At 46.7% G+C, this 14,247-nt stretch overlaps 1 protein-coding gene across 1 annotated transcript in view; it reads right to left on the bottom strand.

Annotated features, from left to right (window-relative positions):
• The window catches only part of spef2 (sperm flagellar 2), a 314,152-nt gene that overhangs the window by 135,361 nt on the left and 164,544 nt on the right, over positions 1–14,247 (bottom strand). The window contains exon 23 of the mRNA XM_078557229.1: positions 5,565–5,706. Within this exon, the coding sequence (XP_078413355.1) occupies positions 5,565–5,706 (142 nt within the window). The remainder of the gene's footprint in view (positions 1–5,564; positions 5,707–14,247) is intronic.

Raw genomic sequence — 14,247 nt, 5'->3', positions numbered from 1 at the left:
ATGCAGATTCTACAAGTCTGTGCAAGGTACCCAGGCAGCTCCCTTGACGCCTACATCCTCAGACACTCTCAGGTGCTGAGGCTCTTCAGTGTTCCAGCCCGGCTGGATGGATGGCTGCTGGGTGACAAGGGCTATCCCCTCAGAAGGTGGCTCACGGCGCCTCTCCACCTCCGAAGAACAGAGGCAGAGCAGCGGTACAATAGGAGTCACACCCCCACAAGGGCGGTGGTAGAGAGAACCATAGGTCTTCTCAAGATGCACATCCGATGCCTGGACTGTTCAGGGGCAGCACTACAATACCTCCCAGAGCGGGTGTCAGTGATAGTGGTTGTATGCTGCGCTCTCCACAATCTGGCACTGGCGAACGGGGACCCACTGGAGGAAGAGGATCTTGACACAGCTGCACAGGCCACAGAGGATGAGTCCAATAGTGAGTTAGAAGAGGAGCACAGTGAGGAGAATGCTGAGGGTGTGGAGACAGACCTCTGTATCCTTCAGGGAGGCAGGGACACCAGGGACATCTTGATCCAACGCTCCTTCAGCTAGGCTGCCAAATAAGCACTACCACTTCATGCCAGGGCTGCCACCTCCATCCCTGGTGTCTGAAATGACCCTTTCCTTTGCCCCCAAGATACACTCAGTGCCTGTGCAATAAAGTTTCGAGCCACCCACATCCAGCACTACACACTGGCGTAGCCTGCACCACAGTAAATAAAAAAGGTGAAGCATACTCAGGCCATTATGACAAAACAAAATTTATCCCTTGTTGACAGTCAAAACAAATTAACAGAACCTTCACTGGTCTTCAACACCAGACCAGTAAAACTAAACAAAACATTACAGAAGATCAAAAGCAAAAATCTGCGGGTGCTGGAAATCCAAAACAAAAATAAAAATACCTGGAAAAACTCAGCAGGTCTGACACCATCTGCGGAGAGGAGCACAGTTAACATTTCAAGTCCAAATGACTCTTCAACAGAACTAAGTAAAAATAGAAAAGAGGTGAAATATAAGCTGGTTTAAGGGGGGTGGGACAGGTAGAGCTGGATAGAGGGCCAGTGATAGGTGGAGATGGCCAAAAGATGTCACAGACAAAAGGACAAAGAGGTGTTGAAGGTGGTGATATTATCTAAGGAATGTGATAATAGGTGACATTAAGGGTAGAAAGCAGGACGACCAAGGTAAAGATAGCCCTAGTGGGGGTGGGGTGGGGGGAAGGGATCGAAATAGGCTAAAATGTAGAGATAAAACAATGGATGGAAATACATTTAAAAATAATGGAAATATGTTGGAAAAGAAAAATCTATATAAATTATTGGAAAAAAGGGGGATCGGAAAGGGGGTGGGGATGGAGGAGAGAGTTCATGGTCTGAATTTGTTGAACTCAATATTCAGTCTGGAAGGCTGTAAAGTGCCTAGTCGGAAGATGAGGTGCTGTTCCTCCAGTTTGCGTTGAGCTTCACTGGAACAGTGCAGCAGGCCAAGGACGGACATGTGGGCAAGAGAACAGGGTGGAGTGTTAAAATGGCAAGCGACAGGGAGGTCTGGGTCATGCTTGCGGACAGACCAAAGGTGTTCAACTCCTCCATCACCCCCTACACCCCCCTCCCACGGCACCTTCCCATGCAACCGCAGAAGGTGCAACACCTGCCCCTTTACTTCCCCCCTCCTCACCATCCAAGGGCCCAAACACTCCTTTCAAGTGAAGCAGCATTTCACTTGCACTTCCCTTAATTTAGTCTACTGCATTCGCTGCTCCCAATGCGGTTTCCTCTACATTGGAGAGACCAAACGCAGACTGGGTGACCGCTTTGCAGGACACCTTCGGTCTGTCTGCAAGCATGACCCAGACCTCCCTGTCGCTTGCCATTTGTGTCTTGGCGCCTCCCCCTCGCTGGTGCCGGCATTGGAGACAGCTGCTGACTCTGCTGTCCTGTTGGCCTTGATGACCTTGGCGGACGTCCTCTGGAAAATGGAGCCTGTTCTGGCCCCGCCTGGGAAGGAGCATCCAGTGCCACGGCTGGCATCTCCCCAGTTGCTTCAACCTCATCAGATGCCATGGTCACTGGCAGAGGGGTAGAGGAGCTGCTGCCGTCATCCAGAGCGCCCCGAGAGGAGCCCCTAAAGACGAAAGGCAGCTCGTGCGCCAACTTGAGGTCACTCTGGACCTCCCTGCTCACCATTGATGCACCGAGCTGGGATACTGGGTGCCTCATCCATCTCCCACATGGACACTGACCACCTGAGGTCATTGCCTGTGTGAGGGCTTGCATGTCTGAGCGCAACCCCAGGAACCCCTGATTCTGTTCCAGGAACTGCCTCTCCATGAGAGTCGCCACCCTCTCAATGGGGGAAGCAATACACTCGGCCATGAGGGTCAATGCAGTGCTGATGCTCCGCGTGGTCTCCTCCATAACTGAGACCAAGGCACGCAGACCCTCGTGGATCTCCACCAGATCCTCCCGCACATCCCGCTGGACATCCAACATCTGCTGCCTAATGGACGACTCCAGTGGCTCATCATTAGCCTTCGAATGAGCATCATCCTGGTTTCCAGCAGTCCTCCGACTGCCGGCGCCTGCATCTTAAGCGAGTGTGAAGTACCCTCACTGCTGTGCACTGACATTCTAGCCAAAGATCTAATGCCCACCAAGGTGCTGGTATCTGCGCCGGTGCCTGGTTCAGAGAGTGGGTGTGACGCAGGTACATCTGGAGCCTGGTGGTCCTCCGGGGTCAGGGGTGGCTCCTCAGGGTCCTGTGATTGGGTGGATGGTGGCAAATCTAAGGGAGAATAACAACATGTCATTAGTTAAAGTCATCACACTGTCACTGTGCATGCCAGGCACCCTGGTGAGACAATGGAGATCTGCATCATGGTGACACCGTCTTTCAATGATCAATGGGGAAGCCAGGTTTGAGGCTCCCATCAATAATGAGACTGCACAAGAATGTTTGCACCATCTGAAACTCTCACCTCTCACTCCTACCTTTGTCTGACACCCCAGCCTCTCCGTGGCCGGTTGATCAAGGAGCCTCTCGAGCTCCTGGGCCTCCTGTTCATATCTGGTTATGATTACGAGGTTAGCGGGGTCTCCACTGGTCCATGACCTCTCAATATTGTTATGGGCTGTCTTCCCCTGAAAGGACAGAGGAGCATTGATGAGTCTACCCTCTACCTGCAGCGCCATTGCAGCCTGGCTAACCCCGCCTGAGGGGCACCTCACAGGGCACACCCGAGTCGTGGCCCTCGAGCCGCAAGGCACTCAGTCCAAGCAGCCCGGGCTCACCTCCTTGGCCAGCTCCAGCATCATTGACAGTTGGCGTTCAGACTCTAACACCCCTGAGCTCCACAGGGAGATGGTCAGACCTTAACACTTCACCACATGCTGACATGGTACTCACCCTTCCTGAGCACAGCAGGCCATGAAACCTCTTGTGGCACTGCACCCAGTGTGCCCCACAACATCATGGCTGCTGACCAGCACTGCCACCTCCTCCCAAGCTCTTTTCATTGGTGCAATGGCCTCCTCCTTCCATCCCTGGGGACAAGGGTGTCCCTCCTGGCAGCCACCTCCTCCAGCAGGACCGTGAGGCACTCACCAGTTATCAGGGGGACAGAGTGCCCACCTGACCTGCCCTCCCGCCTGGCGTCTGCAGCCACATTGGAATCCATCATTTTTAATGTCCTGCTGACAACATTGGAGATGTCTTCCTCGCCGACAGCCTCCTCGGGCCTGACTGTGCTGGTTTTAATCCAGCCGCCAGGTCACCACTGGACCCAGCGGCTGACAGGCCCCCGCCGACACCGTCTAGGCCATTGGGGAGCTGCTGGCCTGGCTGGGGGCCGATCGTGGGCAGCGGGCCATTTCCCACCCTTTCTCAGGACTGCCGAGCACATCCGCCCGCTAAACTCAAAATTCTGGCAAATAAACTCTGACAGAGATGGGCAGACTGGATGCAAGGATGATATTTCCTCTGGGTGGGGGTCTAGAATAAGGGGTCACAGTCTCAGGATACGAGGACTGAGATGAGGAGAAACTTCTTCACTCAGAGGGTGGGGAACCTGTGGGATTCTCTACCACAGAAGCTGTGGAGGCCAAGTCACTGAATATATTTAAGAAGGAAATAGATAGATTTCTGGACGCTAAATGCGTCAGGGAGTATGGGAAGAGTGTGGGAGTACGGCGTTGAGATAGAGGATCAACCATGACCATATTGAATGGTGGAGCAGGCTCGAAGGGCTGAATGGCCTACTCCTGCTTCTATTTTCTATGTTTCTCTGACAGAGGACAGAGGACTATTCCCTCACAGTATCACAGACAGATGGACAGAGGACAGAGGACTATTCCCTCACAGTATCACAGACAGATGGACAGAGGACAGAGGACTATTCCCTCACAGTATCACAGACAGATGGACAGAGGGCTATTGCCTGTGTAATTGGTATTCTGATTGATCAAACACACAGCCATCAGCTGGGGAGAATTTCCTCTCCTCAGTCTGGGCTAGCTCACAAACATTATCATATATTCATTCCGCTCGCATGCAGGGGATGTGCATTAACTGGGGATTCACTTGAGTCCAATATAAGTAGGCCCAGGCTGAGGTTATTGGTTATGAGGTACATGCTTGTAATGTGAAATTTTGTAAATAAATATAAAAGCGTAAACAAAAACAAAAATAGCTGGAAAAACTCAGCAGGTCTGACAGAATCAGCGGAGAGGAACACAGTTAACGTTTCAAGTCCGTATGACTCTTCATCGGAACTCTTCTGTCCTGATTAGGAGTCCCGATGAAGAGTCATACGGACTCGAAACGTTAACTATGTTCCTCTCCGCAGATGCTGTCAGACCTGCTGAGTTTCTCCAGCTATTTTTGTTTATGTTTCAGATTTCCAGCATCCGCAGTATTTTGCCTTTATAAAAGCATAAAGATGGGCTCTAGGTCTATCTTTCACCCACAGGCAGGAGGGGAGGGCAAGCCCTGGGGTTTGGGGAGGCGCAGCCTTCAGGAGCTCACACTCACACAGAGCCCCCGGGAGGTGGGGGTTGGGGAAGGAAAGCTCACACTTGTGGGAACCCCACCACCTGGAAGTTCCCCTCCAAGCTACTCACCATCCTGACTTGGAAATATATCATCGTTCCTTCACTGTCACTGGGTCAAAATCCTGGAACTCCCTCCCTAACAGCACGGTGGGTGTACCTACACCACATGGACTGCAGCGGCTCAAGAAGGTAGCTCACCACCACCTTCTCAAGGGCAGCTAGGGATGGGCAATAAATGCTGGCCCAGCCAGCGAAGCCCACATCCCATAAATGAATAAAAAAGAGTCCCGTGGGGGGAGGGGGGTGTTGGAGGGGCAGCCCTGGGAGCTCACACACACACACACACACACACATGCAGTGGGGGGTGGGGAGAGTGTGTGCCCTGGGGAAGGGGTGGAGTGGGAGCTCACAGTCACGCCATGTCCTGGAAGTGGGTCTGTGGAGGGGGAGCTCCTGGAGCTCATACTCACACAGAGCCCTGGGGGGTGGCTGGAGCCCTGGTGGGGGGATAACACTTACATAAAGCCGCAGCAGCAGCTCTGCTCTCACATCTTCATCCTGTCGCAGGTCTTCCGCAATGGAATTATAGTCATTCTGCCACTGGGATACAAACTCCTGCTTATGGTCGGGACGGGATTGCAAATACTCCTGAAAATCCTCCCTGGACACAAATGAAATGCAATGATGACCATCATACTCCCAAAAATACACAGCATAAACCATCTTTACACAGTCGCTCCCAGTGTTAGCTCTTGTACATGTACAATACACAGTTGGTAAAGGGCTGGCACTATAGTCTTTTATACATCATGGAATCAGCTCTGATGGACCTCCACTTCAGTCCCCATACTTCTCAGTACCAAATAGTGTACACATCTTCATGTCAGCATTTGTATACTTTGTTTTTGGCCCATTTGTATCAGAACATTAGACCCTGTATATCTGGGTGCTGTTTCATGTATGTGTGAGTGCTTGTTCGTGTACATGTGGCTGCTGGTTTGTGTACTTGTAGATGCTGGTTCATGTACATTCGAATGCTGCTTTGTGTACATGTAGATGCTGGTTCATGTACATTCGAATGCTGCTTCGTGTACATGTAGGTGCTGGTACGTGCACACTTGAGTGCTGGTTTCTGTACATGTGAGTGCTGGTTCATGTACATGTGAGTGCTGGTTCATGTACACTCAAGTGCTGGTTCATGTACATGTGAGTGCTGGTTCATGTACACTCAAGTGCTGGTTCATATACATGTGAGTGCTGGTTCATGTACATGTGAGTGCTGGTTCATGTACATGTGAGTGCTGGTTCATGTACATGTGAGTGCTGGTTCATATACATGTGAGTGCTTGTTCATGTACACTCGAGTGCTGGTTCATGTACACTCGAGTGCTGGTTCATGTACACTCGAGTGCTGGTTGATGTACACTCGAGTGCTGGTTCATGTACACTCGAGTGCTGGTTCATGTACACTCGAGTGCTGGTTCATGTACACTCGAGTGCTGGTTCATGTACACTCGAGTGCTGGTCCATGTACATGTGAGTGCTGGTTCATGTAAATCAGACCATCGACTGGTTATGCATAAAGATGGCCACACGATCATGGTTTGGTGCTGGCTCTCTCTAAGAGCAACTCAGCCAGTCCCACTCCCCTGTCCTTTCCCCATAGCTCTGTAAATTTTCAAGATTACATGGGATTACATAGGATATATGGCACAGAAACAAGCCACAGACCCCACGATAACCATATCTGCAGTCAGTACTTGCTGCTTGAGGAACTTCGGTTGCAGTTGATGAGCTGGAGTCTGAGCTTTGGGAATTGTGATGGATTAGGAACGGGGACAGCAAGTGAGGCAGGTAAGGGAATCGAGAGGGTATAATTGGGTACTGTAATACTGTATATGTGGGCACTGGTTGTTGTATATGTCGACGGTTGCTGTATAAATAGGTGCTGATTTCTGTCTATGTAGATGCTGGTTGCTTTATATGTGGGCACTGGTTGTTGTATATGTGGGCGCTGGTTGTTGTATATGTGGGTGCTGGCTGCTGTATATGTGGGTGCTGGTTGCTGTATATGTGGGTGCTGGTTGCTGTATATGTGTATGCAGTCGCTGTATATGTGGGTGCTGGTTGCTGTATATGTGTATGCAGTCGCTGTATATGTGGGTGCTGGTTGCTGTATATGTGGGTGCTGGTTGCTGTGTATGTGGGCGCTGGTTGTTTTATATGTGGACACTGGTTGCTGTATATGTGGGGGCAGGTTGTTGTATATGTGGGTGCTGGTTGTTTTATATGTGGACACTGGTTGTTGTATATTTGGGTGCAGGTTGGTTGTTGTATATGTGAGTGTTGATTGTTGTATATGTGGGCGCTGGTTGTTGTACATGTGAGCGCTGGTTGCTTTATATGTGGACGCTGCCTGCTGTACGTGTGGGTGCAGGTTGGTTGTTGTAGCTGTGGGTGCAGGTTGCTGGATATGTGGGCACTGGCTGCTGTATATGTGAGTGCAGGTCGGTGTTGTGTATGTGTGTGATGGTTGTATATGTGAACACTGGTTGTATATCTGGACGTTGGCTGCTGTATATGTAGGTGCCGGTTGCTGTGGTTGCTGTATATTTGGGTGTAGGTTGGTTGTTGTATATGTGGGTGATGGTTGTTGTATATGTGGGTGATGGTTGTTGTATATGTGGGTGCTGCTTGCTGTATATGTGGGCACTGGCTGCTGTACATGTGGGTGCTGGTTTCTGTAGCTGCTGTATATGGGGGTGCTGGCTGCTGTATATGTGGGCATTGGGGCTGTATATGTGGGCACTGGTTGCTCTATATGTAGGTGCTGGTTGCTGTGGTTGCTGTATATGTGGGTCCAGGTTCATCATTGTGGTCACTGATTGTTGTATATGTGGTCACTGATTGTTGTATATGTGGGTGCTGATTGTTGTATATGTGGGTGCTGATTGTTGTATATGTGGGTGCTGATTGTTGTATATGTGGACACTGATTGTTGTGAATGTGGGTGCTGATTGTTGTATATGTGGACACTGATTGTTGTATATGTGGGTGCTGGTTGTTGTATATGTGGGTGCTGGTTGTTGTATATGTGGGTGCTGATTATTGTATATGTGGACACTGATTGTTGTATATGTGGGTGCTGATTGTTGTATATGTGGACACTGATTGTTGTATATGTGGGTACTGGTTGTATATGTGGGTGCTGGTTGTTGTATATGTGGGTGCTGGTTGTTGTATATGTGGGTGCTGATTGTTGTATATGTGGGTGCTGATTGTTGTATATGTGGGTGCTAGTTGTTGTATATGTGGGTGCTGATTATTGTATATGTGGACACTGATTGTTGTATATGTGGGTGCTGATTGTTGTATATGTGGACACTGATTGTTGTATATGTGGGTACTGGTTGTTGTATACGTGGACACTGATTGTTGTATATGTGGGTGCTGATTGTTGTATATGTGGACACTGATTGTTGTATATGTGGGTACTGGTTGTTGTATATGTGGACACTGATTGTTGTATATGTGGGTGCTGGTTGTTGTATATGTGGACACTGATTGTTGTATATGTGGGTGCTGGTTGTTGTATATGTGGGTGCTGGTTGTTGTATATGTGGACACTGATTGTTGTGAATGTGGGTGCTGATTGTTGTATATGTGGACACTGACTGTTGTATATGTGGGTGCTGGTTGTTGTATATGTGGGTGCTGGTTGTTGTATATGTGGGTGCTGGTTGTTGTATATGTGGGTGCTGATTATTGTATATGTGGACACTGATTGTTGTATATGTGGGTGCTGATTGTTGTATATGTGGACACTGATTGTTGTATATGTGGGTACTGGTTGTATATGTGGGTGCTGGTTGTTGTATATGTGGGTGCTGGTTGTTGTATATGTGGGTGCTGATTGTTGTATATGTGGGTGCTGATTGTTGTATATGTGGGTGCTAGTTGTTGTATATGTGGGTGCTGATTATTGTATATGTGGACACTGATTGTTGTATATGTGGGTGCTGATTGTTGTATATGTGGACACTGATTGTTGTATATGTGGGTACTGGTTGTTGTATACGTGGACACTGATTGTTGTATATGTGGGTGCTGATTGTTGTATATGTGGACACTGATTGTTGTATATGTGGGTACTGGTTGTTGTATATGTGGACACTGATTGTTGTATATGTGGGTGCTGGTTGTTGTATATGTGGACACTGATTGTTGTATATGTGGGTGCTGGTTGTTGTATATGTGGGTGCTGGTTGTTGTATATGTGGACACTGATTGTTGTATATGTGGGTGCTGATTGTTGTATATGTGGACACTGATTGTTGTATATGTGGGTACTGGTTGATGTGCTTGCTGTATAAGTGGGTGCAGTTTGGTTATTGTATATGTGGGCGATGGTTGTTATATATGTAGACACTGGTTGTTGTATATGTGATGCTGGTTGCTGTATATGTGGGTGCAGCTTAGTTGAATATGTGGGCAATGGGTGTTTTAAATATGTGGACACTTGTATATGCGGGTGCTGGTTGCTGTATTTGTGGACACTGGTTGCTACATATGTGGGGGAAGGTTGCTGTATATTTGGGTGCTGGTTGGTTGTTTATATGTTGACAATGGTTGTTGTATATGTGGGCACTGGTTGCTGTATATGTGGGTGCAGATTGCTTTATGTGTGGGTGCAGGTTGTTTGTTGTATAAGTGGGAAATGGTTGTTGTATATGTGAGCACTGGTTACTGTATATGTGACCATAACACCATAAGACGTAGGAGCAGAAGTAGGCCATTTGGCCCATCGAGTCTGCTCCGCCATTCAATGAGATCATGGCTGATCTGATAATCCTCAACTCCACTTTCCCGCCTTTCCCCCATAACCCTTGATTCCCTTACAATTAAAAATCTGTCTATCTCAGCCTTGAATATACTTAACGACCCAGCCTCTACAGCCCTCTGCGGTAAAGAATTCCACAGATTCACTATCCTCTGAGAGAAGAAATTCCTCCTCATCTCTGTTTTAAATGGGTGCCTCCTTACTCTGAGATTATGCCCTCTGGTCCTAGACTTTCCCACAGGGGGAAACAACCTTTCAGCATCTACCCTGTCAAGCCCCCTAAGAATCTTATATGTTTCAAAAAGGTCGCCTCTCATTGCTCTATACTCCAATGAGTACAGGCCCAACCTACTCAACCTCTCCTCATAAGAAAATCCCTCCATACCCAGGATCAACCTAGTGAACCTTCTCTGGACTACCTCTAATGCCAGTATATCTTTCCTTAGATAAGGGAACCAAAATTGTTCACAGTATTCTAGGTGTGGTCTAACCAGTGCCTTGTATAGTTTTAGCAAGAATTCCCTATTTTTATACTTCATTCACTTTGAAATAAAGGCCAACATTCCATTTGCCTTCCCTATTACCTGTTGAACTTATATGTTAGCTTTTTGGGATTCATGCACAAGGATCCCCAAATCCCTCTGTGCTGCAGCTTTCTGCAGTCTTTCTCCATTAAATAATATTCAGCTCCTCTATTCTTCCTGCCAAAGTGCATAACCTCATATTTTCCCATATTATACTCCATCTGCCACTTTTTTGCCCACTCACTTAACCCGTCTATATCCCTCTGTAGACTCCTTGTGTCATCCTCACCACTTGCCTTCCAACCTATTTTTGTATCATCCGCAAACTTGGCGATAGTGCATTCACTTCCCCCATCCAAGTTATTAATATATATTGTAAATGACTGATCCCTGTGGCACTCCATTAGTTACAAGTTGCCATCCTGAAAATGCCCCCCTTATCCCAACTCTCTGTCTTCTATTAGTTAGCCAATCCTCTATCCATGCTAATATACTACCCCCAACATCATGGGCTCTTATCTTATTAAGTAGCCTTATGTGCGGTACCTTATTGAACACCTTTTGGAAATCCAAATATATTACATCTACTGGTTCCCCTTTATCTATCCTGCTTGTTATCTCCTCAAAGATTTCTAATAAATTTGTCAGGCATGATTTCCCCTTCATGAAGCCATGCTGACTCTGCTTGATTAGATTATGTATTTCTAAATGCTTTGCTGTTACATCCTTTATAATAGACTCCAACATTTTCCCAATGACAGATGTTAAGCTAACTGGCCTATAGTTACCTGTTTTTTGTCTCCCTCCCTTTTTGAATAAGGCATTGGTAGTTTTCCAATCCTCCGGGACTTGTCCAGAATCTAAGGATTCTTGGAAGATTACTACCAGTGCATCCATTATCTCTGTAGCTACTCCCTTTAATATCCTAGGATGCAACCCATCAGGTCAAGGGGACTTATCAGCCTTTAGCCCCATTAGTTTCCCTAGTACATTTTCTCTAATGATAGTTATTGTATTTATTTCCTCCCCTTTTTGTCCCTTGATTATTTAGTATTTTTGGAATGCTATTAGTATCTTCTACTGTGAAGACTGAAGCAAAGTATTTATTCAACTCCTCTGCCATTTCCTGGTTCCCCATAATTATTTCCCGAGCCCCATTCTATAAGGGGCCTATGTTCACTTTGGTTTCTCTCTTCCTTTTTATATATTTAAAGAACTCTTATTGTATGTTTTTATATTACTTGCTAGTTTACCCTCAAAGTTTATTTTCTCCCTCTTTATTATTTTTTGGTCATCTTTTGTTGGTTTTTAAAACGTTCCCAATCCTCTGGCTTACCACGGATCTTTGCCACATTGTACGTATTTTATTTTAATTTGATACTACCCTTAACTTCCTTGGTTAACCATGGTTGGTTTATCCCCTTCCTTGAATCCTTCTTCCTCACTGGGATGTATCTTTGTTCTGAGACATGAACTATTTTCTTAAGTGTTTGCCATTGTTCATCAACCGTCTTTTCTGCTAAACTCCTTTCCCAGTCCACTCCAGCCAACTCTGCCCTCATTCCTTTGTAATTACCCTTATTTAAGTTTAGCACAGATGCTTCCAACCTCAGTTTCTCACTCTCAAACTGAATGCTAAATTCTACCATGTTTCACTGTTTCCTAGGGGATCTTTTACCCTGAGATCATTTATTAAACCTGCTTCATTACACATCACCAGATCCAAAATAGCCTGATCCCTGGTTGGATTCACAACATATTGTTCTAGGAAACAGTCCTGAATATACTCTATGAATTCTTGTTCATGTCTACCTCTGCCAATTTGATTTATCCAATCCAAATGAAGATTAAAGTCATCCATGATTAATGTACTGCATTTTTTACATGCCCTCATTATCTCCTGATTTATTTTCTGTCCTACAGTATAGCGACTGTTGGGGGCCTATAGACTACTCCCACCAGTGTCTTCTTCCCTTTGTTATTTCTTACCTCCACCCATATGGATTCTACATCTTCTGATCCAAGATCATTTCTTGCTATTGTACTTATTCCATCTCATACTAACAAAGCTACTTGCCTTCCTGCCTGTCCTTTCGAAAAATCACATACCCCTGAAAATTTAGTTCCCAACTTTGGGCACTGGTTGCTGTATATGTGGATGCAAGTTGTTGTAAATGTGGGAACTGGTTCTGCATATATGGGCGCTGGCTTTTATGGTTGCTGTATATGTGGGCAATGATTGTTTTATATGTAGACATTGGTTGCTATATATGTGGGTGCTGATTGCTGTATATGTGGGCACTGGTTGATGTATATGTGGGCGCAGGTTACTGTATATGGTGGGTGCAGGTTGTTTATTGTATATGTGGATACAGGTTCTTGTATATGTGGACACTGGTTCTTATATATGTGGGTGCTGGTTGTTGTACATGTAGGTGCCGGTTTGTTTTTGTATATGTGGGTGCTGGTTGCTTTGGGTACCATATGTGTGGGTGCAGGTTGGTTCTTGTATATGTGGACACTGGTTCTTGTATATGTGGGTGTTGGTTGTTGTACATGTAGGTGCCGGTTTGTTTTTATATATGTGGGTGCTGGCTGTTGTATATGTGGGTGCTGGTTGCTTTGGGTACCATATGTGCGGGTGCAGGTTGGTTCATGTATATGTAGGCAATGGTTGTTGTATATGTGAATACTGTTGCATATGTGGGTGCAGGATGCCGTATATCACAGAATCACAGAATTTTAATGGCGCAGAAGTAGGCCATTTGGCCCATCATGTCTGCACCGGCTCTCCAAATGAGCATTATGACCTAGTGCCATTTCCATGCCTTTTCCCCGTATCCCTGCACATTGTTTCTATTCCAATAATTATCTGACATCCTCTTCAATGCCTCAGTTGAACCTGCCTCCACCACTTCCAGCCAGGTTTCTGTATGTGTGGGTGCTGGTTGCTGTTGTATATCTGGGTGCAGGTTGGTAGTTGTAAATGTGGGAGATGGTTGTTTTATATGTGGATACAGGCTCTTGTATATACGGGTGCTGTTTGCTGTGCTTGCTGTATTTCTGGGTACAAGTTGGTTGTTGTATATGTGGATGCTGGTTGCTGTATATGTGGGAGCAGATTGCTGCATGTATAGATGCAGGTTGATTGTTGAATACCTGGGAGATAGTTGTTGTACTTGTGGACACTGGTCCTTGTATAAGTCGGTGCTGGTTGTTGTATATGCAAAAACCAACCAGCATCTACATATGTGCATGCAAGTTGTTGTATATGTGGGTACTGGTTGCTGCATATGCAGGCACTGGTTGCTGTATACGTGAGTGCTGGTTACTGTATATGTGGGTGCTGGCTGCTCTATATGTGGGTGCTGGTTTCTGTGTATGCAGTCGCTGTATATGTGGGTGCTGGTTGCTGTATATGTGGGTGCTGGTTGCTGTATATGTGGGTACTGGTTGCTGTATATGTGGGTACTGGCTGCTGTATATGTGGGTACTGGCTGCTGTATATGTGGGTACTGGTTGCTGTATATGTGGGTGCTGGTTTATGCGTTTGCAGTCGCTGTATATGTGGGTGCTGGTTGCTGTATATGTGGGTGGTGCTTACTGTATAGGTGGGTGCTGCTTACTGCATATGTGTGTACTGGCTGCTGTATATGTGTGTACTGGTTGCTGTATATGTGGGTGCTGGTTTTTGCGTTTGCAGTCGCTGTATATGTGGGTGCTGGTTGCTGTATATGTGGGTGGTGCTTACTGTATATGTGGGTGCTGCTTACTGCATATGTGTGTACTGGCTGCTGTATATGTGTGTACTGGTTGCTCTATATGTGGGTACTGGTTG

The sequence above is a fragment of the Cetorhinus maximus genome, chromosome 2 (assembly GCF_964194155.1).
Source record: "Cetorhinus maximus chromosome 2, sCetMax3.hap1.1, whole genome shotgun sequence".
In the NCBI taxonomy this organism is placed as follows: domain Eukaryota; kingdom Metazoa; phylum Chordata; class Chondrichthyes; order Lamniformes; family Cetorhinidae; genus Cetorhinus; species Cetorhinus maximus.
The sequence above is the reverse complement of the archived record's forward strand: the minus strand, read 5'-3'. Positions and strand labels throughout refer to the sequence as shown.